Source organism: Gigantopelta aegis, chromosome 2, assembly GCF_016097555.1.
Source record: "Gigantopelta aegis isolate Gae_Host chromosome 2, Gae_host_genome, whole genome shotgun sequence".
Taxonomy (NCBI): Eukaryota; Metazoa; Mollusca; class Gastropoda; order Neomphalida; family Peltospiridae; genus Gigantopelta; species Gigantopelta aegis.
The window spans coordinates 44,443,347-44,469,543 of record NC_054700.1 but is presented as its reverse complement, the minus strand read 5'-3'; the positions used below and the strand labels follow the sequence as shown (position 1 = coordinate 44,469,543).

Genomic DNA, 26,197 nt, shown 5'->3' with positions numbered 1-26,197 from the left:
GTTTGACTGTGATTATTTCATGGCAGACAGCTATGAAGTGGCAACTATTTGACTGAAGTGACAGGGGACAGCATGTAGTTTGTAAACATGTGTAACTTGTTGACATTGAAGACTTGTTTGTGGTAATTCCGGCCCATGCAAAAGTAGTGCTTTTTGTGTAAAATGGGTGTACTCCGGCCTGGTTTAGAGGGTGTGTCTGTTTAAACCAATATGCTGGGAGAAAGAGCTGGACAACAGGGGTTGTCCTTTTCAGGGTATGTGTCTCCCAGGCAGGCAAAGGTACATACAAAACTTCACGGGCCTGCTGATATTAATAAACATGTTATAGCTACTAAGGCTATATAGAAACATATAGCAAAATTAATTGTGGTCTGAGGCCTGATATAGTGATAATCCTTACAGTTGCCATAACAGCAACCCAAAACTAAGGCAAGCGAGAAAGCAAAAAAGCAAATAAAGCTGTATCCTAACCGGACGCATTCGACGCGAGCAAAAGTAAAGTAAAGTAAAGTTTGTTTTATTTAACGACGCCACTAGAGCACATTGATTTTTTTTTATCTTATCATCGGCTATTGGACGTCAAACATATGGTTATTCTGACACTGTTTTTAAGAGCAAACCCGCTGTTGCCACATAGGCTACTCTTTTACGACAGGAAGGAAGGATCTTTTATTTGCGCTTCCCACAAGCAGGATAGCACAAACCATGGCCTTTGTTGAACCAGTTATGGATCACTGGTCGGTGCAAGTGGTTTACATCTACCCACTGAGCCTTGCGGAGCACTCACTCAGGGTTTGGAGTCAGTATCTGGATTAAAAATCCGATGCCTCGACTGGGATCCGAACCCAGTAACTACCAGCCTGTAGACCGATGGCCTAACCACGACGCCACCGAGGCTGATCGACGCGAGCGATGCGAGCGATTATTTTAGAAATCATTTATTTCAATTGCCGCATCCTAACTGAACGCGTGCGACGCGACACATTTATCCGTCGCGCCGTACGCGTGCGGTTAGGATAAGGCGATTCAAATCAACGATTTCTAAAATAATCGCTCGCATCGCTCGCGTCGCTTGCATCGCTCGCGGCAGGTTAGGATACAGCGAACGCGAGCGATGCGAGCGATTATTTTAGAAATCATTGATTTCCATTGCTGCATCCTAACCGCACGCGTGCGACGCGACATATAAATATGTCGCGTCGCGCGCGTGCAGTTAGGATGCGGCAATGGAAATCAATGATTTCTAAAATAATCGCTCGCGGCCGGTTAGGATACAGCTTAAGCCAGCACGCCAGCCGGCCAGCAAGCACGAAAGCAAGTAAGCAAGAAAGCAAGAAAGCAAGTAAGCAAGCAGTCAAGTAAGCAAGTAAGCAAGTAAGCAAGCAGTCAAGTAAACAAGCAAGCCAGTCAACAAGCTAACAAACATAGCAAGCCATCCTGCAAGCCAACACACAAGCAATATAAACATAAATACATCGGCACCGCCTAAAAAAAATCAGCAGTATTTATTAAATTCATCATCATCATCATCATCATCATCATCACCATCATCATTTTCATCATCATCATCAACAGCAACAACAACATCGTCGTCGTCGTTCACCAACCACTATTGCATTGCCTGATACTGAAATCACGCACATGTTGCACTTTTTTCATCTACATCATATTATTCAAATAGTTTTATCTGTTGAATATCTCTCTAATCTTGTTTGTGCAAATAAAATAAAATAGTGCTTGTGTGTCGATAATAATTATTATCTAGGTATTCTAAATATATTTCCCCTGCGCGTGCTGTAACCTCACCGTGGTGCAGGGGTGTGACATTCTCTTTGTGAATGGCCAATACAGCACAAATTTAAATTTTGAGTAAAAGTCAGTATCTATCTGTGATATTTGTTTTTCTGGACAGTTCTTTACACTGTGTTTTTATTTAAATCTTTTTATATTGATGTTGATCATCATTTGTTTGCATTACCATCGTTTGAGACCCAATAGCCGATGTATTTTTCGTGCTGGGATGTCGTTAAACATTCATTAATTCTAAATATATTTGTTTTGAAACCATTTTAAGAGAAGAAAAAAAAATATAAAAGCTTTTTTCTCTCCAAAATCCTACGTATATATAATTACGCTAAAATAATAATAAATTTCGTCCCAAAATTATTGTTTTATAACGTAGCAATTAGCGATAAGTGTTTAATAATTTTATTGATTTCCAATTTACATATACAGTCCAACCTACCATAACGGACATCTTGTATAACATTCAACAATAGGGGAACTCTAATAAGAATTTACAATTGCCAAAATTGTAAGCTGTATTAGCTGTGGAGAATTGTTATATGATAATAGCGAATTAATTGGGCAAACATTACAACCGGTAGTTCAGTATTACAGTAGGTTTTATGACCACCAAAGATCTTGAAAGACGATTGGGATCAAAAGTGAAATTTGAAAATTGACGTTTTTTATCAGTAAATCTCAAATTCAAACAATAAAAATGACTAAAAACAAAACAATAGCAACTGTATGATCAACAGAATGAAAAAGATTGACAGAAATAATGTTCCACAGTGATTAATGGACCTTCCTGGAAATTGTCAAAATCGAGAATGACACCCCACGCACGTGTACGGGGCAACTGCGTGATACATGTGCAAACTATGGAATGTGTTTCGGTGTGTTGATAAACAGACCTGAACGTTCTTTATTAGGATGTCTGTGGTCAAAACGTATAACATTAATTTTTCAGGTTCCCCTACTTATAGGTAGTACTAAACCAAATAACTTCCGGCTGGGTCAAAGTTCGAGGTGCACCCAACTTTTGATAGAGAAGTGAACACCACAAGTCCTGTGATTGGTTATAAATGTGAGTGTGTTGGTTGTAAAAAATAATAGTTTTATGTGGGTAAAAAAAATATGCAATTTTATTTCATCTAATACCAATGTGTCAAGTAGCCTTGTGCTTGAAACATGTATGGGGTACCTGTGAAAAAAAGTACTAGAATTTTGTGCAGAACTAGGGTAGTCATAGACGCTACCCGTTATCTCAGAAACGAACAGCTTGACCCCCACTTTTTTCTGATTCACTTTAAGTGTGAGGGGTGGTAGTATTTATATCCGTGGCGTTTATGTCGGTTGATACGTTGCAGGTAGGGGTTTTAGCCACATATGTTACTATAGTCGTCTATGGGATTTGATTTGGTACTATACACCCTATATACATGTATCTATTTAACATACACATTAAGATATTGTAACCTTTTTATAATGGACACCTACTCAACAAGATGATTATTTGGTATACATCTGTGGTGACGTTTATACACAGGTTTAACTGTAAAAGCATTTACTTAGTGTTGCTAGACTTGGTGTCATACGTCTTTCCAGTTGTTATTATTACACAATACTTCACATCTATAGACTGGTTTCCGATCGATGCGGCGCTCTAGGGACATCGCTTACCAGGACGTAATACCAATCGATTCGTCTTGAAAGAAGTATTATGAACTCATTAATGCGTCTGTTGGATCAAGGAAACTATTGTTCTGTATATAGCAAACTGTCGCCGAAATGGCGAAGGATTAACACGCAGCCATACACGACACAGATTGAGACACGTTCAGTGTAACATCTGTTTCAGAAGTTAACATATGGAAGTGGGTGAGAGTGGGGATGATGGGTGAAGATGGGGATGGGAGGTACTGTAATATATATATATATATATATATATATATATATATATATATATATATATATATATATATATATATGTATATATTTTATTTCTAATGGGTCTGTCAAACCCTTCAACCTGTAGATATCACAGGGCTCGAAGTAAGAAGTAATATATGCCCTGCTGTTATTTGTTTTTAATAGCAGATAAAAAAGAAAAAGAGAAAAAAAAAGAGAAATATTGTCTGCTGGAAATAACACATCACGGAGTGAGGGGATGGGTTTAGATTGACCTGCTTTTCGCTTTTTGCAGGCCCCTATGTTGAACCTCGTGTTACTAGCATTTTTTTCTTTGGATTTTTACAAAGGGAAAAATACTAAAACCCCATTTTGTTCTGTTAATGCACATTCAAATATGTTTGGTTAAATATTTTATTTTGTTGTTTTACAAGTCGGGTTGATTAAAGCGAAGCGCTTTGCCTTCAATTACAGCGTTTGTTAACTGTGTGTAAACAGGAGCAGTTTACACAATACAGGAGGTGACATCACTTTCTTCCAAATTGAAATACCGAAGTCCACCAAAAAGACATAAGACACTTAGGCCTAGCAGCAATAATTAATTTTTAATTAAAAAAAAAAATTAATTCCAAAATTACGCAATTTTCATTTATTAAACGGTCAGAGCAGTATGTGTTGGTGGTCAGCATATCTTATATGTGTGGGCATACATCTCAGTCGTCCGGGCCAGTGGCGTAGCGTGGGTTACCAGCGCTCGGGCAAGGTAAGTATTGTGCCCCCTAACCAGTGGACCGTTAGCACTCCCCGAGTCCCTTCCACCAGTCCAGAATTTTGCGCCCATCCTGCCCACGCTACGCCGCTGGTCCGGGCTGTCCGTCCAGATCAGTGATGTAAGAGAAGGCGCGGCGGTGTTACACCTAGGCCCGTTGGGCCGTTACTGCTCACTGCCCACCAGAGGTATAGTACCGGGAAGCGAACCCAGTACCTCCCAGCCTTATTGTTTAACCAGTACAGCATGGAGGCCAGCATAATCAACAATGGCGTCTCTCTTTCATTTTCATGGACGGTGGTTAGTCGTTAATGGTTAGTTGTTAAGGTTACAACGTCACCATTAAGTACTCTATGTAGTTCAATTCAATTTCTATGTCAGAATATATTCTGTGAAAAATACAACGCTATCGAGAGGGTCATGTCATGTGACTACTAATTTTGGGAAGTGCTCTCAACTGACAAGTACCGTGTTAAAAAATCAACAGGTCGACCACGACATTTTCCAGGTAACAGCCCTCATGCGTGATCACCGCCTCGTGTTGCTGTTATACCACTTGCACAGTTGTTATCAGTAAGTACTACTATTATATCAAGTTACTTCAAACCAATGAGTTATTTAATACTCCAGATGTCAACCTACATGTAATCATCAAAGACATATTTCAAAAAGCATATTGGAATTTTATAATATGTTTTTTTTTAATGAAGAACTATTTCCTAAACCGGCTGCTACAACAAGCAAAGACACGACAAATGGTGGGGAGTTGCCTTAGTAAGAAAGATGTCGGTGTAGAGACGGGTAAACTCACTCTGGGTGGAAGCCGATACCGGAATGCGAACCCAGCACCTACCAAGCCTTAAAGTAGATAGTTTCACCACTACACCGCGTAGGCCAGTATAAATCAACAGCTCTGTCTCGTCTGGTTTGATTTTACACGACTTTCTCCATCAGTTATTGCTTCAGAATTCCATAAGGGGCGGGACGTAGCCAAGTGGTAAAGCGCTTGCTCGATGCGCGGTCGGTCTAGGATCGATCTCCGTCGGTGGGCCCATTGGCCTATTTCTCGTTCCAGCCAGTACACCACGACTGGTATATCAAAGGCCGTGGTATGTACTACCCTGTCTGTGGGACGGTGCATATAAAAGATCCCTTGCTGCTAATCGGTAAGAGTAACCCATGAAGTGGCGACAGCGGGTTTTCTCTCTCCTTAACAATATGTCTGACTCCATATAACCCTAAATAAAATGTGTTGAGTGCGTCGTCAAATAAAACGTTCGTCTTTTTTTTTTTTTAGACTGGTTTTCAGATCAATGCGGCATTCTTAGGACGTCACTTGTGGACATAATAAGCAATTGATCTTGATCGAAGTATGATCAACTTAAAGAACTAACCTTTTCCATAATATCATGATTTATTTGTCTGTTGGCTCAGGGAATCTATTGTTCTAAAGTAAACAGTCGTTTTGCCGGAATGACAAAGGATTACGACCATGACCCGCAACTCAAACTGACTTGTTAGAAACATCACTTTACATAATACCATTTGATAGTGTAAAGAGCAAGGCAGATAAAAGTTAAAAGTTTGTTTTATTTTTTAAAAACTGTTTGTTTTGTTTAACGACACCACTGGAGCACATTGATTAATTAATCATCGGCTATTGGATGTCAAACATTTGGTAATTCTGACTCGTAATCAAGGGAAGAAACTCGCTACATTTTGTCTAATGCAGCAAGGGATCTTTTATATGCTCTTTCCCACAGACAGGAAAACACATACCAAGGCATTTGTCCAGTTGTGATGCACTGGTTGGAACGAAAAAAAACCCGAATCAGCTGAATGTATCCACCGAGGTGGTTCGTTCCTGCGACGCAGGCACCTCAAGCGAGCACTCAACAAACTGAGCTAAATCCCGCCCCCGCTTTATTTAACGACACCACTAGAAGATTTTGATTTATTAATTATTGTCTGTTGGATGTCACACATTTGGTAATTTTGACATGTAATCTTAGGAATCCCGCTACATTTGTTTTCTATTAGTAACAAGGATCTTTTATATGCACCCTCCCACAGACAGGATAGCACATGCCACTGCCTTTAATATACCAGTCATGTTGCACTGGCTGAAACGAGAAATATCCCAAATGGGCCAACCGACAGGGGTTGATCCCAGACCGACCGCGCATCAAGCGAGCGCTTTATCACTGGGCTGCATATTTCAACAGACACTTATAAAACATCCACCTCCACACACCCAAAATTCACCCACTTTTCTCCACATACACAGAAACACATAGATATAAACGCACGCACACACACACACACACACACAAAATTCACCCACTTTTCTCCGCATACACAGACACACACATAGATATAAACACACGCACGCACGCACACACACACACACACGCACACACGCACGCACACAGATGATTATAAACACAAACACACACACGCACACACACACACGCGCACACACACGCACACACACACGCACACACACACGTGCACACACACACACACGCACACACATAGATGATTACACAAACACACACACACACATACACACGTACGACACATCATGATACACGCACGCACACATACACACGTATGTACATACAGAGATACAAACGCACACACCCATGCACATAGATAATTATACACAGAAACACGCGCAGACACAAATACACACGTATGCACACGCACGTACACACAAACCACACGTTCAATCAACACATTATAATAGAATTATCGATACAAATACTTTTTATATACGTTATTCACAAACAAACATTCTCTCTCTCTCTCTCTCTCTCTCTCTCTCTCTCTCTCTCTCTCTCTCTCTCTCTCACGCACACACTTTTCTTTCTCTTTCACCCCCCTCTCTTTCTTTCTTTTTTTCTCATTTTCATGCGATCAAAATCGGTAAGATATGTTTATCCAATTTCCCAAGACACATAGTATACATTCTATTTTATTCTCTTTTCATAAACTATTCATGAACAGTTTTTATTTCAGCTTTTAAAGTCCTTCAGAAATACATTGAAGCTGGTTGAAGTGACCTTTTCCTCCCTTTTGTTTTCAGTTTTACAGCATCTTTAATTAATATCAGTTTCCTTTTTAACTGAATGCCGTCTACTAATAGCTCAAAGATCAATGTGTTTAAAGGGACTATCTCGAGTTTTCAGCTCGACTGAACTGTCCTGACTTGAACTGAACTTTATTTACACTCAGGCCGTAGTCAAATGAGGACACACACACACACACACACATACGCACACACGCACACACACACACACACACACACACACACACACACACACACACAAACACACACACATATATTCCGTCAAAAAAGAAACGCATATGCGAAATATTCATGGAATTATCTCTTTAATACAAAGTGGCATAATTTCGTTATTTATAATCGTATCACAGTCAAATTTGACATGACTGACGGTAGTGGAGGCGTTTTCGTCACCAAACAGCGTCGCACGAGGGCGCTGAAATCAGTACCTTGTGTGGCCACCAGCAGCAACAATCACTGCGTGACATCGCCTTGACATAGACTGAATGAGTATCTGAATCCGGGCGCGTGAATCCTAGCCCATTCTTTCTGCAGTGCATGTGACAGTTGCAGAAGCGTCTGACGCTCCGGGTCACGCTGGCGTACACGTCCGTCCAGTTCGTCCCATAGATGTTCAGTGGGGTTGTGATCTGGCGATCTTGATGTCCATTGTAGCACATTAATGTTCTGATTCTGTAGGAAATCCATTGTTACACGTGCCGTATGCGGCCTGGCATTGTCCTGCTGAAAGAGTTCTCTATGTCGATTCAAAATGGGAAGCATGTGACGGCGAGGAATTTCATCCCGGTAGCGTACAGCTGTCAGGTTGCCTTGTACGAATACAAGTTCACTTCTACCGGAGTATGAGATGGCTCCCCACACCATTGACACTCCTTCCACCGAATCTGTCAAGTTGGGCGACGCAGTTGTTGGCAAAACGTTCATTGCGGTGTCTGTAAACACGTTGTCGTCCATCACGGAAACGCGACTCGTCGCTGAACCATACTCGCCGCCAGTTTCCCAAGGTCCACCCCTGTATATTCGTGCACCAGCGAACACGTAAATGTCGATGTTAACGTTGCAGGACGGGGCCAACATACGGTCTCCTAGCCCGTAAACCAGCTTCTCGAAGTCGGTTCCGAATGGTTTGTGCAGACACCCTTCGCAAACCAGGTATGCGTCCTGCAGTGTTCGTTGCTGTGGCAGTTCGGTGACGCAAGTGCAGAACCCGGATGTAGCGATCTTGTGTTGCAGTTGTTATACGAGGTCTTCCACTTGTGGGCCGGTCTTCAGCTGATTGAAACTGCTGGTATCTGTCCCAGAGACGTGAAATGGTGCTCTGATGGACGTTCATGTGGCGTGCGACTGCTAACTGCGATTCACCTAACTGGAGGCGGCCTATTGCTATGTTTCGATTCGGCAGGTTTAGTCTTAGCATTTTGTAACTCGTCTACGTCGAAATGGAAATGTGGCATCATTGCGAGCATTGCAGCTGTAAATACCCATCACTACCTCAATCTCACGTGCATTCGCCAAGATCTGACCATTTCACGCCGATTTCCTGCAATTGTCGCACAATGTGCCACAACGTGCGTTAAATTTGTTTTAGGGTGCATTTGGGCATGCTGTCCAATTTCAGGAACATTAACAATCATGGTCATTCAGCAACATTATACAAAAAACTCTATATTTTGTAAAATCATACACTTTTCTTCTTTCCCTATCACCTATGCGTTTCTTTTTTGACAGAGTATATATATATATATATATATATATATATATATATATATAAATTATAAAAGAAAACAAGTGTACAGTATATATGTATTTAAAAAAAAATACATATATATATACTATATAATATATATATATATATACTACTCAAAAGAATTTAAGGGTCAAAAATTTATAACCAAATAAGTTTCAGAGTGTATTAGATTGATGATGTAAACTACACCAATTTTTTTATTTATTGTTCCATATTTAGAAAAACCCACAAATAAACGTCACTGTATACAAGAAAGTCACATGACATGCTGTCAAAGTTGAAGGTTGTCAAACATGGATTTTACACATTAGAACATTCGTTTAATAGTGTGTGAATCCACCCCTGGCGCGAATACACTCGACACATCGTTGCCTCATGCTGTTGATCAGACGTCTGAAGAACTCTTGGGGAATGGCCTGCCACTCTGCCATAAGAAGTTGACCCAGATCATGAAGTTTGGTCGGAGGGGCATGGTTATCCCGAACTCTCCTGCCTAATTCGTCCCAGGCGTACTCTATTGGGGCCAAGTCAGGCGAATGCGCTGGCCAATCCATCCTGGCGATACCTTGTTGTCTGAGAAAGTCCGTTACCACATTGGCGCGGTGTGGTCTGGCATTGTCATCCTGCAGAACTGCCCCGCCGCCAATCTGCTGAAGGCCTGGGAGAACCAACGGCCGGATAATCTCATTCAGATAGCGGATTCCATTCAGATTGCCATCCACCACATAGAGGGGGGTCCTGTGGTGGATAGAGATGCCGCCCCACACCATGATTGTGCCACCACCGAACCGGTGACGTTGTCTAACGTTAACGTCAGCGAAGCGCTCCCCAGGACGTCTGTAGACACGAACCCGACCGTCGTTGAACTGGAGACTAAACCTGGACTCATCAGTGAACATCACTCGACCCCACTGAACACGTTGCCACCGCAGATGAAGCGTGCACCAGTGACGTCTGGCCGTTCTGTGACGTGGTAGGAGTGGTGGTCGAACAGCCTGGCGACGGCAGCGTAGATTATTGGCTCTCAGACGATTGCGTATGGTTTGATCAGACACCCGAGTTCCAGTCGCAGTCCGCAGATTGTCACGTAATCGGCGTGCAGTGGTTGTGCGTTGACGTAGAGCCATATTGGTGATGTAGCGGTCCTCTCTATTTGTAGTGCTTCGGGGTCTTCCCGAACGTGGACGATTTCGAACAGAATTCGTTGCTTGGTACCGTTGCCACAGTCGGCCAACGACACTCTGACTGACACCAAGTCTCAGAGCAACATTTCTTTGCGTATTGCCATCCTGAAGCCAAGCAATAGCCCTTCCTCGATCTTCGATAGTCAGTTGAAGTCGTACCATTGTCGAATTTAGAGTGTGCACCATACACGAACGCAAGCTCCAATTATACGGAAATTCAGCATGGGAACATGGAATACACGTGCAAAGCGTGCAAATGAAGCACTTTGTGAAAAAGCAAGTTATGGGCATTTAGCAGACCTTTCGCTTTCGCCCTAATTTACGTGCAAATGTAAGCATGTTTTCGCCATTAGAACTAGTCGACAGTGTCAATGACAGTGAATTTTAATTCATTTATGGGTTGCTTAGATCCACTTTCGTCAAAATGGAACAATACCATGCGTGACATTATGGTCTAGCTAATATAATTGACATTCAGAAAATAATGTCGAAAATATCGTCTGACCCTTAAATTCTTTTGAGTAGTATATATATATATATACATACAGCAGTCAGTATAATTGTAACAAGCTGGTGGGTATACAATAACGTACATAAGCACAAAAATAAGCAGAATATCAGTCAGAGGATTTGAAAATATTCATAATTAAACTACAAAATACAGAAACCTTTTTAAAGACGAGAGCTTTTTTAGAATTTCATTTGTACTTATGTTCGTGCTTATATCCAATTAAGGTTCAAGCTCGCTGTCCTGGGCACACACCTCTGTCCAGGACAGTTGGTTAGTGGTTAGTGAGAGAGAAGTCTGTGTAGTGGTCTTACATCTACCCATTGAGCTGTTAAATCTCGCTTTGGGTGGGAGCCGATACAGGGCTGCGAGGCCGATAGACTTAAATAATTTATAAAATGTTATATATTTAGTTTAGATTTACAGAAAGATGGTAAGTAACGATTTCTTTAATTATTAAAAACATGTTGTAATTATTACACAATGGACATATTCTATTTTGTAGCGTTACATTTTTCTATCTGCCCGTTTTAATTGGAAGATTATATGCCAGTGATATCTCCTACAAAAAGCCTTTAATGGATGATAGACTGGCATACACACATATACAAATGAGTATATTAACTTTATAACAATAATATTGTAGAAAAATTGTTCTGGAAGACAACAAACAAAAACTCAATATTGACATTATCAATAATGCTAGAGTCAGGCCACCAACTGTCACGATGACGTTGGCCAACTCGCTGATCTCTCGACTTCTACGACAGTCCAATTGCTAGTCTTAGCACTCTTACAGATCGATTCTCGTCGAATACGACCACTACGACCGATAAGTTGTTAATCTGAGCGCACCCGTCGTAAGTTCAGAGCGTGGGAAATTACAACGCATTAATCTACACCCTCCCCGAAAAAACATCAAACAACTCCCCCCGTACACATGTCCCCACCAAAAACTGGGTGAATGTACTCCCACCCAAGCACGGCCCTGCCCTTGACTGTACCAGCCCTCCCTGTAGAAAGGTATACCTTTGATATAAGTTGCGGCTTTTCTGCGATGGCTGACAGAGTAGATAGGAACCAGCAGTCGTTTAGGTCTCCCTGCTTCATGTCGTGACGACTCGTCCCGTCCGAAATGAGACTCGGGGTCAGAGACAACTCCTGAAAATAAACGAAAATCATCATCATCACATCATCATCACATCATCGAGAGAGAGAGAGAGAGAGAGAGAGAGAGAGAGAGAGAGAGAGAGAGAGAGAGAGAGAGAGAGAGAGAGAGAGAGAGAGAGAGAGAGAGGAGGGAGGGAGGGAGGGAGGGAGAGAGAGAGAGAGAGAGAGAGAGAGAGAGAGAGAGAGAGAGAGAGAGAGAGAGAGAGAGATAATTAAATTGATACCAGAAATATAAAGATGAAAAGCATGTATTTGATTCTAAAAACAAAAATATAAAATATTAAAATCAAATCAAAGGTCGTGGTATGTACTATGCTGTCTATAAAAGATTCCTTGTTACTGATCGAAAAGAGTAAACCATGACGTGGAGTCAGCGGGTTTCCTCTCTCATTATTTGTGTGGCACATACACACACGCACACACACACACACACGCTCTCCTGTAAAATGTGTACGACCCCCCCCCCCCCCCATCCCACAAACTCCCCTAAATATGGTATGTATCGATACTATCGTGCATCCCCCATATTTTCCCAGTGGCCCTCACAATATGACAGAAGGCAAACACATTGCGCGTGTGTTATTCCGTTAAGTGATTGTAAACCAGTGACATTTAATTGCACCGCATGACGCAGATTTACTAAAACCCCATTAGATTTATCAATCCATTTTTTAATGTAACATACATTGCTATTGTAGTGCAGTCCGTAAATATATGCTAGTTATTACGGGATATCATATTCCGCTAAATGTGTTTAATAACAAAACACACGCGGACTGTTTTTTTTGTTTCTTTCTTCTTTTGTTACTGTCGTTTAGTCTTCACATTATCCCGACATCACTATCGGTAAAAACCAATCTGTGTTAATGGTGTGCAAAACGACAATTAATGTCCTCATTTGATGTATTTGCTGCCATAAATGTGATTGAAAAATACATCACGATGCATCCAGGAAGTAAAACATTATATTGTAATTTTGTCAAATAGGATTGATTTTTTTTCATTATGTAACTAAATGGTATGTTTATTTTTATTATTGTTTGTTTGTTTCAAACTCACTGTCGTATAAATATTGTATTTCATCCTTTTATATATCACATCACATCACATCACATCATATCATATCATATTACATCACATCACATCATATCACATCATATATCGTATCGTATCGTATCGTATTGTATCATATCATATCATATAATATATACTATGTCATGCCATATAATCATATCATATCATATCATATATCATTTTATCATATATCATATCATATCATATCATATCATATCATATCATATCATATATCATATATCATATCACATCACATCACATCACATCACATCACATCACGTCACGTCACGTCACGTCACGTCACGTCACGTCACGTCACGTCATATCATGTCATATCTCCTATCCTATCCAATCCTATCCTATCCAATCCTATCCTACTCTATCCTATCCTGTCATATCATATACCATCATATCATGTCACATTATATCATATCTTAACCACGGTCTTTGATATACCAGTCGTGGGGCACAGGTTGTAATGGGATAAAAAAAAAACCGAAAGGTGCACCGACACCTATTGAACCTATAACCCATTGCACCTCAGCGCACTGCCTTCGTTAGTTAGTGTCCTAATGTGTCAACAAAATCAACCTAATAACCAAAAATGAAAGTCGAAACAAGACAAGAAACAAGAGGTGAATTCAAAGGGGATTCGCCCCCCCCCTCCCCCTAAAATATTCAAGTGTTCCTTGTTTTCTCTTTTAATTTTTAATGTTTTCACCACTTTTAATTTTTTCCCTAAGCCAATGAAATACAATACGAAAGTATAAAACAGCACTAACACGCCGCGCGGATTAACTTGTCAGCGAAGGATCAAGGCAGGCAATTTTCTACGAACTACCATCTAAATGATAAGACAGGTAATTGTGTACGAACTACCATCTAAATGATACTGAAATGTAGTACTAAACCAAATAACTTCCGGCTGGGTCAAACTTTTGATAGAGAAATGAACACCACAAGTCCTGTGATTGGTGATAAATGTGAGTGTGTTGGTTGTAAAAAAAAATGTTTCATCTGGGCAAAAAATGTATGCAAGTTTATTTCATCTAGTACCACTGTGTCAGATAGCCTTGTGCTTGAAATATGTATGAGGTACCTGTAAAAAAGTACTCGAATTTTGTGCGGAACTAGGGTAGTCATAGACGCTGCTCGTTATCTCAAAAATGAGCAGCTTGACCCCCAATGTTTTCTGATTCACTTTAAGGGTGAGAGGTGGTAGTATTTATATCCGTGGCGTTTATGTCGATTGAAACGCTGCAGGTAGGTTTAGCCATATATTTTACTATTGTCGTCTATGGGATTTAATTTGGTAGTAAACACCAGGCGAGAACTGTAAATTATCCATTTGAGAATGTTGGTAGCTTCAAGGCATTATCCCTTCTTGTATTTATTCCACCGACCGGCCTCGGTGGCGTCGTGGTTAGGCCATCGGTCTACAGGCTGGTAGGTACTAGGTTCGGATCCCAGTTGAGGCATGGGATTTTTAATCCAGATATACCAAACCCTGAGTGAGTGCTCCGCAAGGCTCAATGGGTAGGTGTAAACCACTTACACCGACCAGTGATCCATAACTGGTTCAACAAAGGCCATGGTTTGTGCTATCCTGCCTGTGGGAAGCGCAAATAAAAGATCCCTTGCTGCTAATCGGAAAGAGTAGCCCATGCAGTGGCGACAGCGGGTTTCCTCTCAAAATTTGTGTGGTCCTTAACCATATGTCTGACGCCATATAACCGTAAATAAAATGTGTTGAGTGCGTCGTTAAATAAAACATTTCTTTCTTTATTCCACCGCTTTTTACTCTGTTTACATAATTGTATATAATCATATTCATAAACGTACCTTTGTTTAACACCCAATAGCCGAAGTGTATTTTTATGCCGGCGTGTCGTTAAACCATTAATTAATTAATTAATTAATTAATCCATCCATCCATCCATCCATCTATCTATCCATTCATTCATTCATTCATTCATTCATTCATTCATATTCCTTGTTTTGACGACTGTAAGACCGGCCTCGGTGATGTAATGGTTAAGCAATTGGACTTAAGACTAATAGGCACTGGGTTCGCCTCCCGGTACCGACTTCCAGCCAGAACGTGTTTAATGACTCAGTGGGCAGGTGTAAGACCACTACACCGACTTCTTTCTCACTAAGGCTCTGTTCTCGACAGACAGTCCAGATGGCTGAGGTACGTGTCAAGAACAGCGTGCTTGAACCTTAATTTGACATAAGCACAAAAATCAGTATAAAGAAAATAGACGACTGCAGGGTACGCTGACCTTTCAAGCTCAAAACATCATTCCTGCTTGTCTGTCTGCGTGCTTGTCTGCATGTCTGTCTGTCTGTCTGCTTGTCTGTCTGTCTGTCTGCCTGCCTGCCTGCCTGCCTGCCTGCCTGCCTGCCTGCCTGCCTGCCTACCTGTCTGTCTGTCTCTCTGTCTGTCTGCCTGCATGCCTGTCATGTACGTTAAGGGGTGGATCGCGTTGTTTGTAGCCCCCCCCCCGTATATAAAACGTTAACTGAGCATTATTTTCGAGAATGTTATGTTGGTTGAACAGTTAACCTGGTGGTCTGGGAAGTTCCGGCGAATCGGTGCTTTTGGTTCGAGTCCCAGTGACGGCATGAAAGACAATTTGTGAGGTAAAAAAATACCCCTTGATCTACATCCATACATGTAGATGTATACAAAAAATAATTGACTGGTTGTAGTTTATCATTCTTGGTGTTTAATATATTTCTTCCTTTTGTTATTTTATGAAAGGATATGTGTGTGTGTGTGTGTGTGTGTGTGTGTATGTGTGTGTGTGTGTATGTGTGTGTGGTTGGTACGCGGGTACCGAATATCCGATGCAATCACAAGGATGTCTTAAGAAAACGTGGTAATAATAAATAAATAAATAAACAAATAAATAAATAAATATTTGTATATATATTTTTCTATTACCACGTTTTCTTAAGCCATCCTTGTGATTGCATCGGATATTCGGCGGTACCCGCGTACTAACCAAACTGCGTGTGACTTAACCTAGTTTCTAAGAACATAATATGGTTTCATTACGAAATCTAATTTCCAAAGGTTAACTCATAATGTCCTGACAGAGATAAATTATTACGTCAAATTGCGAAAAAATTAATGTCAGTTCTTATGTAAGCCTATCCATTAGAACGAAGACGTCCTATCAATACAGCGGCGGGATGTAGCCCAGTGGTACAGCGTTCGTTTGATGCGCGGTCGGTTTGGGATCGATCCCCGTCAGTGAGCCCATTGGGATATTTCTCGCTCCAACCGGTGCACCACGACTGGTATATCAAAGGCCGTGGTATATGTTATCCTCTCTGTGGAATGGTGCATATAAAAGATCCCTTGTTGCTAATCGAAAAGAGTAGCCCATGAAGTGGCGACAGCCATTTCCTCTCTCTATATTTGTGTGGTCCTTAACCACCATATAACAGTAATTAAAATGTGTTCAGAGTGTCGTTAAATAAAACATTTCCTTCCTTCCAATCAATACGTAGCACATAACTCGGACAATCACGTATATTTAACAAGATATTCAAAAGTAAAATAAAGTTTGTTTTATTTAACGACGCGTTAACACTAGAGCACATTAATTTTTATTTTATCATCGGCTATTGGATGTCAAACATATGGTAATTCTGACATATTTCTTTAAAGGAAAGCCGCTGCCGCCACATAGGCTACTCTTTTCGATAAGCTGCAAGGGGATCTTTTATATGCACTTTCCCACAGACAGGATAGAACATACCACGGCCTTTGATGAACCAGTTGTGGACCATTGGTTGGAACGGAAAATAGCCCAAACTGCAAATGGGTCAACTGAGAAGGATCGAGATAAGAGATAACTTTCTTGTCCTTTAATGTTCCCAGAATAGCGTGCTTGAAACATTGGATATAAGCACAGAAATAAGTTGAAATAAAAATGTTATATAAGTGGCAACATACCACTTGGAAAGTAGTTCAAACAGTACAGACTAACGGGTTATCTATAAATATCACAGATATCAACCTACTTGTAACAATCAAAGAAAGATTAGAAAAAGATATCTCAGTATTACATATATATATTTTTGCACAGTGCTAGAAAAGTCGGTCTGACCCTAGGGCTAGATTTACAGAATAACTAACGAGCTACAAGGAATTATGAATTATCTGTCCCGAGTGAATGAATGTTGTAAACCCGAGCCTTTGGCAAGGGTTTTACAACATTTATTCACGAGGCACAGATAATTCGTAACTCCTCGTAGCGAGTTGGTTATTCTCTTTATTACCCATTGTCAATTTTAACTGATTTTTAATGTAAAAATTCCTCTGCAGTCTACAACAAAGCCATCAGCCATTACGTCATATAATCTTACGCGCATTACATGACGTAATGTAAGTGACGTCATAGCATAACGGCGTTCTTTTTACAGCCAAAATTTAATGTTTACAGTACAAAATAATACATAAATAATAATTTTTATATATTACTAAAGCTGCTGCTTATGAAAATATACCATTTCATGTTTACGAAACAAATGAGTCATCTTTGTAGATCGTATGACATATGTGTAATCTGACTCATGAATGGAAACATTTTATGAATGAAAGTGAAGTTTCGGCCATGGCAAGCAACCAACCAAACGTCGTGAATTTTAAGCCAGCCAATCAATGGCTGCAGAAGCAATCTGCAAACTGTGCAGAGATCGAAAAAATATTACCCCGTATATTTGAGCCCATATGGGTAATAAAAATCTTTCTTGCCCACTAGACAGGGTTATCCAGCTTTTGCACGGTGCTGGAAAAATCTGTCTGACCCTAGGGCTAGATAAATCTATTCAGCCGAGGGCTAGACGATTTCTACATACGCGTGACGTCATAACTCATTTTTTTACGACTAACGTCATAGCTCGCGGTTTTCAAAATTCTGTTCACGTTGTATTATTGTTCAATCTAATTAAAAATAATTACAAACTTTCCGAATTTATACGATTTACTGTATTCTGATTGGCTGACGTCACTAAAAAACCAAGCGTTATCCTTCCATAAACCTCATAAAAATACGTCATCACGGAAGACCAAGATCGAAATAACCGCACAAGACCAACAGTCACTACACGTAAACAAAAGTTAATATCAAGGTCACTTTGCGATAGAAAAACACAAGACAAATCTGCACATGAAATTGTTTCATTTTTTAAAAAGAAGTTATAATAAAGATATATACACTGTTTTTGTTGATTCAATACTTATTTTTATTTTTAGCGGACAATTTCCAATAGTATGTATACATGTATTCCCACGCTTATTTACAGACCATGGTTGACGGTAAGAACGAAAGAAATTATTTTTGAGTGTTTTAAGGTACACTTCTTGTACTGTTTGTAATTATAAGAATTGTTTCTCATTTTTTAGGAATTTATCGATGTATAAAAGTCACAAATGTAGTATAAAATCGCTTCGCTACCCTACGCGATTTTATACCATTTGTGACTTTTATACATCGATAAATTCCTAAAAAATGAGAAACAATTCTTATTTAGCTCCACTATTACATGTGGATCTAACACCAGCCAGTTGGAGCTCAAGTCCACCAATCAAAACCTTACTTGCAGAATCCTGCCAGTGATTTAAAAATAATTTGAAAACATTCCGAATTATCCTGAGGGTATACGATATTTTCATGTGAATTACGAATGCCGTATTTAGACCAGTAGAACTAATTTTAATCGGATTGCTAACAACACTGCGTAGTCCCCAATGTCCAGGTAACATTTCGTCTCTAAATAATAATTTAAATATTGACCAATCACACTTCGCCTTTTATAACGTTATTTGGGAGCATACAAATTCTAAAAATATCGGGCAGGTCTATTTTAGTGGCCGCAGTACAGCGATACATACCAATACGTACGGGGTGGGTTATCAGTCTTCAATTTTACATTAAAAATTATTTATTTATTTAAAATAAAAAAAACTAAATCAGTCTTCAGTTTTACATTACAAATTATTTATTTTATAAAATAAAACATGTTTTAAGGCATTCGTAATTCACACGAAACATGTCGTATACCCTCAGGATAATTCGGAATCTTTTCAAATTATTTTTAAATCACTGGCATGATTCTGCAAGTAAGGTTTTGATTGGTGGACATGAGCTCCAACTGGCTGGTGTTAGATCCACATGCAATAGTAGAGCTAATTTTAATTAGATTGATCATTGTTTTAAAAATATTTAAACAAATTAATATTTTCAACTTTATATTTATTGGTAAGTTGAAAATTACATATTGATGTCGTTGCATAAGGTGTACTATATTTTTCCGCGTATGATTACATGAGTTTGCAGGTGAAATGTTTAAGAATCGTTCTACAATAAACAGACTGTAGCTTACAAAATTAATGTTTTGTTACTGTAATTAAATGGGCAAGAAAAAGAATCAATCACAGTTGTGAGGTATAGATAAGGCAATTCCAACCCTCGGGTCAAAATGTTTTTGTAATGGCCTCGGTAAAACTCGGCCCTCACAAAAAATGTTTTGTTCTTCGGGTTGGAATTGCCTTATATCTATACCTCCCAAAGGTGATAGATACTCACTCTCTCTCTCTCTCTCTCTCTCTCTCTCTCTCTCTCTCTCTCTCTCTCTCTCTCTCTCTCTCTCTCTCTCTCTCTCTCTCTCTCTCTCTCTCTCTCTCTCTCTCTCCGTCAGGCCACGCCTCAGTGAAAATGACAGATGGCGAGACATAGGGATGCTTGAACGCACCGTGACGTCGCACGTCAATTCAACGTCCACAGAAACACCATATGGCACTTATGACAACGATATCAACACAACAACCAGGTCAGGGACTGCCCCCGTAGCGGCCGACCACCCGTGACAACCCCTCGCCAAGACACATGGATCCGAACCACACATCTAAGAAACAGGTTCCAGCCAGCAACCCTCACAGCCCGTACCATCCCTTTCTCCAGCGTTTAGTGGCCTCAATGAGACGACGGTGCCAGGACCCATATTCACAAAAAAGTGTAAATTTACGTCTACGACTAGCACTTACGTGTGCCGTAGATTTACGTTTACGTGCAAGAAGCACCTTATTCTCAAAGATGGTCGTAAATGTAAACGTAACTTAGTTGGACGTAAATCTACGGTTTAACATTCTCACTGGAGTAATTAATAAAAACACATTAGAAACGATGGCTACCGGGTAAATAACAAATGCACAAAACGCAATTTTGTTTGTCGTCTGCTAACAATAACATTGCGAATAGTGAACCATGGCATTTTGGTATTGGTGGGAGGCCGCGTTTTGGTACGAATTTGAGGACATTTCTTAAAAAGGAAAAGATAACTCAGGAGAAATTGGCCAAATCGAAAACATCCGTTCGATCACGAACAAAAATATGTTCAATCCGTGGGCGTTCGCCATAGCAAACTGCTTCATTTATTGGAAATGCTGCTAGTTTCCGTAAATAATAGTAAATAACGGCGATCGTGCTTGATTTATTATATGTACACAACTTACGTGCAGCGTTAGTTGCAACCTGAGGCACTCTTATATTTACGTCCAACTTTACACGTAACTTACGTTTTCGTTGTTTCGTGAATAGCTCTTCAGTAGTAGATTTACGTTTACGTGTAAAACTAGGCTTACGATATTTTGTGAATATGGGTCCAGGCCTTTATCAATACTCAAAGTGGACACACTCGCTACTGACTGTGTGAACTTCGCTCAGGACCCCCTCTAGTGATGTGGTTCATTTGCATATGGCAGGTGCGCCCTTTTCATGGACTATTGCTCGTTTCCATACCTTCGGACATTTCTCTTTCCATGTTATAACGTTTCATACATGGCAGTAAAAACTTATCATCAATTTTCTTTTGTCTTATGTGTGTGACAATAACGTTTGCCTTTTTGTATATATATATATATATATATATATATATATATATATATATATATATATGTATACATACCGGCAGATTATCTTTCACTCTGTCAGTCTCTCTATCTCTGTATTTTTGTCTATCGTCCTTTCTCCCCCTCTCTCTATATCTCTCTGTCTCTCTCTGTCTCCATCTCTGTCTTTCTCTCTCTGTCTCTCTCTGTCTCTCTCTGTGTCTGTCTGTCTGTCTGTCTCTCTCTCTCTCCCTCCCTCCTCTCTCTCTCTCTCCTCTCTCTCTCTCTCTCTCTCTCTATCTCTCTCTCTCTCTCTCTCTCTCTCTCTCTCTCTCTCTCTCTCTCTCTCTCTCTCTCTCTCTCTCTCTCTGTCTCTCTCTCTCTCTCTCTCTCTCTCTCTCTCTCTCTCTCTCTATGTCTCTATGTGTGTGTCTCTCTCTATGTCTCCCTCAAACCTCTCTCTCTTTCTTCTCCTCTCCCCTCCCTCTCTCCCTCTCTTTCCTCTCTCCCCTCTCTCCCTCCTCCCTCTCTTTTTTCTCTCCCACCCTCTCTCTTTCTCTCCCCTCTCTCTCTCTCTTCTCTCCTCTCTCCCCTCCCCCCTCTCTCCCTCTCTTTCTCTCTCCCCTCTCTCTTTCTCTCTCCCCTCCCTCCCTCTCTCCCCTCCCTCTCTTTCTCTCTCCACCCTCTCTCATTTTCTCACCCCCTCTCTCTTTCTCTCTCCCCTCTCTCTTTCTCTCTCCCCCTCTCTCTTTCTCTCTCCAGCCTCTCTCTTTCTCTCTTCCCCTCTCTCTCTCTTATTATCACTAACCTAATGATAATGTATCTTTGATTTGATTTTAATATTTTATATTTTTGTTTTTAGAATCAAATACATGCTTTTCATCTTTATATTTCTGGTATCAATTTAATTCTCTCTCTCTCTCTCTCTCTCTCTCTCCTCTTCTCTCTTCTCTCTCTCTCTCTCTCTCTCTCTCTCTCTATGTCTCTCTATGTGTGTGTCTCTCTCTCTGTCTCCCTCCCCTCTCTCTCTCTCTCTCTCTCCCCTCTCCTCTCTCTCTCTCTCTCTCCCTCTCCTCTCTCTCCTCTCTCCCCTCCCCCTCTCTCTTCTCTCTCCCCTCCCTCTCTCTCCCCTCCCTCTCCCTCCCCTCCTCCCCTCCTACCTCTCTCTCTCTCTCTTTCTCTCTCTTTTTCTCTCCACCCCCTCTCTCTTCTCTCCCCCCCTCTCTCCTCTTCTCTCTCTCTCACCTCATCTCACCCTCTTCCTCCTCTCTTTCTCTCACCCCTCTCTCTTTCTCTCTCCCCTCACCTCCTCCTCTCTCTCCCCCTCCCTCTCTTTCTCTCCTCCACCCTCTCTCTTCCCTCTTTTCTCTCCCCCCCCCCCTCCTCTTTTCTCTCTCCCCTCTCTCTTTCTCTCTCCCCTCTCTCTTTCTCTCTCCCCCTCTCTCTTTCTCTCTCCAGCCTCTCTCTCTCCTCTCTCTTTCTCTCTCCCCCTCTCTCTTTCTTTCTCCCCCTCTCTCTTTCTCTCTTCCCCTCTCTCTCTCTCTTATTATCACTAACCTAATGATAATGTATCTTTGATATGACGTTCATGAACACACACACAAAAAAGAAAGAAAGAAAAAAATAATCCACACCAAGGTGATCGAATAGCCGTGATTGAGGTCATCTGCGGTGACGTATGTTGGAAGGACTTGTTCCTGGCAAGATCAGTTCGTGTACGTAGGCTGACATTTTAATATCTATGTCTAATGGCAAATCAATGGGATAGATTCCGTGTCCCCGATGCTCCTAAATAACGTGCTGTCATCAACGCAGTAGACAGAAGAATGAATCCATTGAAGCCCGGGTTCACTTAGCCCGAGTAGTTAGAATTTCTCATTGATATGCATAGAAAAACAATTGAGACAGTAATGGAGTCCATTGGTGGATTATCATTAATGCAGAAACCGGGGGAAATCCGGTATTGTGCATTTAACAACGAAATGCGAACTATTAAACCAACATTTTTACAATGATGCTGGTTTTAATGTGACCACGGTGTAGACAGCGGACAGTTGAAGGACTTTTTTTAATGAGCGTTAACGCATAAAACGAGTTCACATGAAATAACTGTTATTAATAACCATAGGAATGATTATTTTAATGCAACCGTTTTCCGAGGCCGCGCTCGCATCGCGCCCACACCACGCCAAGAGGTCGCCTGCATCTTACCCACGCAAGGTGCTCACCGCGCCCGCGCCGCGACAAAAACTGCGCGGAATGATGAATAGAGGCCTGTCATGAATAGACGCCCGGTTTACAAACAGGCCTGGTTTTTTTCTTAGTGATATTTAACATCAAACATAGGATTTTTGTTGTATTAGACCGGGAATCTTTGACTATCGTTTGGTAGGCAGAGATTGCGCAGTATTGATATAGATTGTTCTCTGACGGTTAGAGAGCGTGATTACTGTCCTACTGTCCGTCTAGCTCTGTTACCGTCAGACTACTCGGACTAGGGTCCATGGTGCCAACAATCCCCAAAGATTACCGTCGTATAAAACAACGTGCCCTATGTGTCAAGACCTTTTAATTCATGATGAATTCCATGTTGAGATGATGTGCCCTCTACACGAAGGCCTTTGATACGCGCTGTTTTTAAAAGCTGGGTTTTTAATTAATGATTTTTTTTCAGATGTCTCAAGAAGACAACTTTCATGTACTCTTCAGCCATTCTCTGTTTTATGCGCCAAAATCTGTCACTGTATTTTAATTAATTTTTTTATGTGATTGATATATCTAATACATTTCTATTTATTTTTAAAGTCGATACTTTATATATTTATTACATATAATATGTCTGTATGTTTTATAATTTAAATATATTTTAGCATCTTAACTCCATGATGAGTGACCTTTATATTGTTTAATAAGAATGTTTCTTATGTATTATATATATATATATATATATATATATATATTACGTATAATGCCAGTATATTTTACTATTGATAATTTGATTTGTTTAGTCTCCCATAACTCCAAAAGGAATGGCCTTTATAGTGTTTATTAACAATATTTGTTATGTATTTCATTGTACCTGTATATATGTATACTATGCCTTATGTTTTACTATTGATAATGTGATTTTTTAATCTCCATAAGGAGTGGCCATTATACATGTTTCTCGTGTATTTTACTGTGTATATATTGGGTGAGATATTTAATAAAATAGCTGTCTATCTATCTGTATATTTGTCTGTCTGTCTCGCTGTCTGTATGTGTGTCTGTCTGTGTATGAAACAATCGTTTTCTACTCACTCCAGGTCTCCTCCAGACTATTGTTTTGCGTGACTCCTTCCTCCTGTAGATGGACTTGTGTTCAGGGGGGAATTCAGGGTCGATATACAGCTCTCTGTTGGCCGATATCAGTCTGTCCAATTTCTGAAACAGAAACGAGAAACGTCATGGGTGGTCAGATCTGGCACGCTTATATTACGACCTGTTCCAGGAATAACCACATGGGAAATGTGAGGCCATGTTTTTTTTTTCTCTCTCTCACCATCATCCGCCACCCGTGAAGTAGAATTAATTAATTAGGTGTTAAAAACAATAAATTGGGTGATCATTCTCGCTATGTGATCCTTTCTGGTGTGGCCATTAATAAAAGTAGATTGGAGTGTAAGATGGTAGTACTAAACCAAATAACTTCCGGCTGGGTCAAAGTTCGAGGTGCACCCAACTTTTGATAGAGAAGTGAACACCACAAGTCCTGTGATTGGTTATAAATGTGAGTGTGTTGGTTGTAAAAAATAATAGTTTCATCTGGGTAAAAAAAATGTGCAACTTTATTTCATCTAGTACCAATGTGTCAAGTAGCCTTGTGCTTGAAACATGTATGGGGTACCTGTAAAAAAAAGTACTCGAATTTTGTGCGAAACTAGGGTAGTCATAGACGCTACCCGTTATCTCAGAAACGAGCAGCTTGACCTCCATTTTTTTCTGATTCACTTTAAGTGTAAGGGGTGGTAGTATTTATATCCGTGGCGTTTGAGTCGGTTGATACGTTGCAGGTAGGAGTTTTAGCCACATATGTTACTATTGTCGTCTATGGGATTTGATTTGGTATTATACACCCTATAGCACATATTCAGTGCATAATGAAAACTATTATGATTTTGTCATTTTATTTAATTAAACTATACTGGTTGATTAATTAGCCATCACTCGATCATGCAAGTTCACAATGACCTTGACCTTGACAATAATCTCTGTACATGGCTCTGAATGGAGTTTGAATCAAAGTTAGCACTGAAGAAAAGTTGGTTTTGGCCTATAATTCATACTGTAAAGATTTCAATAATTTCTTTTTACATGGTATTTGACTTGCCATATACAACTGCTCTTAAATATGGTATTATATATAGGCAACCTGAACTAAGATTTTAATAGCAATTTATTTTTATATTAAAAATAGCATGTATCAATAGTGGGTTAATGTCTTTAGTTTCAATTAACATTGTTAATTTTTTATGTATGAAATTCTGAAAACTCAAATTTGTAAAGAAGTTGATTTTTATTGTCATTTTGACATATTTATAGGGCGCTAAGTTATATTTTAGACAAATTTGTAGTTTTATGCAAAATTTAAAGTAAATTTGAAGAAAAACTTTACCAAAAACATAATTAAATTTGTTGTCACTATTGTCCCTTCTGTTCTTATTTGTACATAACAATAAGGTTGTTAAACATATACTTAGATGTCCAGATCATCTATAACAAGTGCATTTCATATTTGTTTTCTAGATACATAGTATGTACGTATATAGAAATACTGATCCATAGATCCATCCGTCCGTCCGTCCGTTCTTCTATCCGTCGCTTTGTTCGTATATTTGTTTTTATCCGTTCGTCCGTCCGTCCGTCTGTTTGTTCGTCCGTCCGTCCGTCCATCAATTCATTCATCCATCCATTCATCAATCCATCTATATGTTCGCCCGTCCGTCCGTCCATCTGTCTGTCCATCCATCCATCCACCCATCCAACAACTCACCCACCTGTCCATCCATCCAC

At 40.1% G+C, this 26,197-nt stretch overlaps 1 protein-coding gene across 1 annotated transcript in view; it reads right to left on the bottom strand.

The window, feature by feature from the left end:
* Positions 1–26,197, bottom strand: part of LOC121386152 (calpain-8-like) — a 72,434-nt gene that overhangs the window by 19,345 nt on the left and 26,892 nt on the right. Inside the window, exons 3-4 of the mRNA XM_041516952.1 lie at positions 24,446–24,568; positions 12,025–12,156 (exon numbers count right to left, since the gene is read on the bottom strand). Of these exons, the coding sequence (XP_041372886.1) occupies positions 12,025–12,156; positions 24,446–24,568 (255 nt within the window). The remainder of the gene's footprint in view (positions 1–12,024; positions 12,157–24,445; positions 24,569–26,197) is intronic.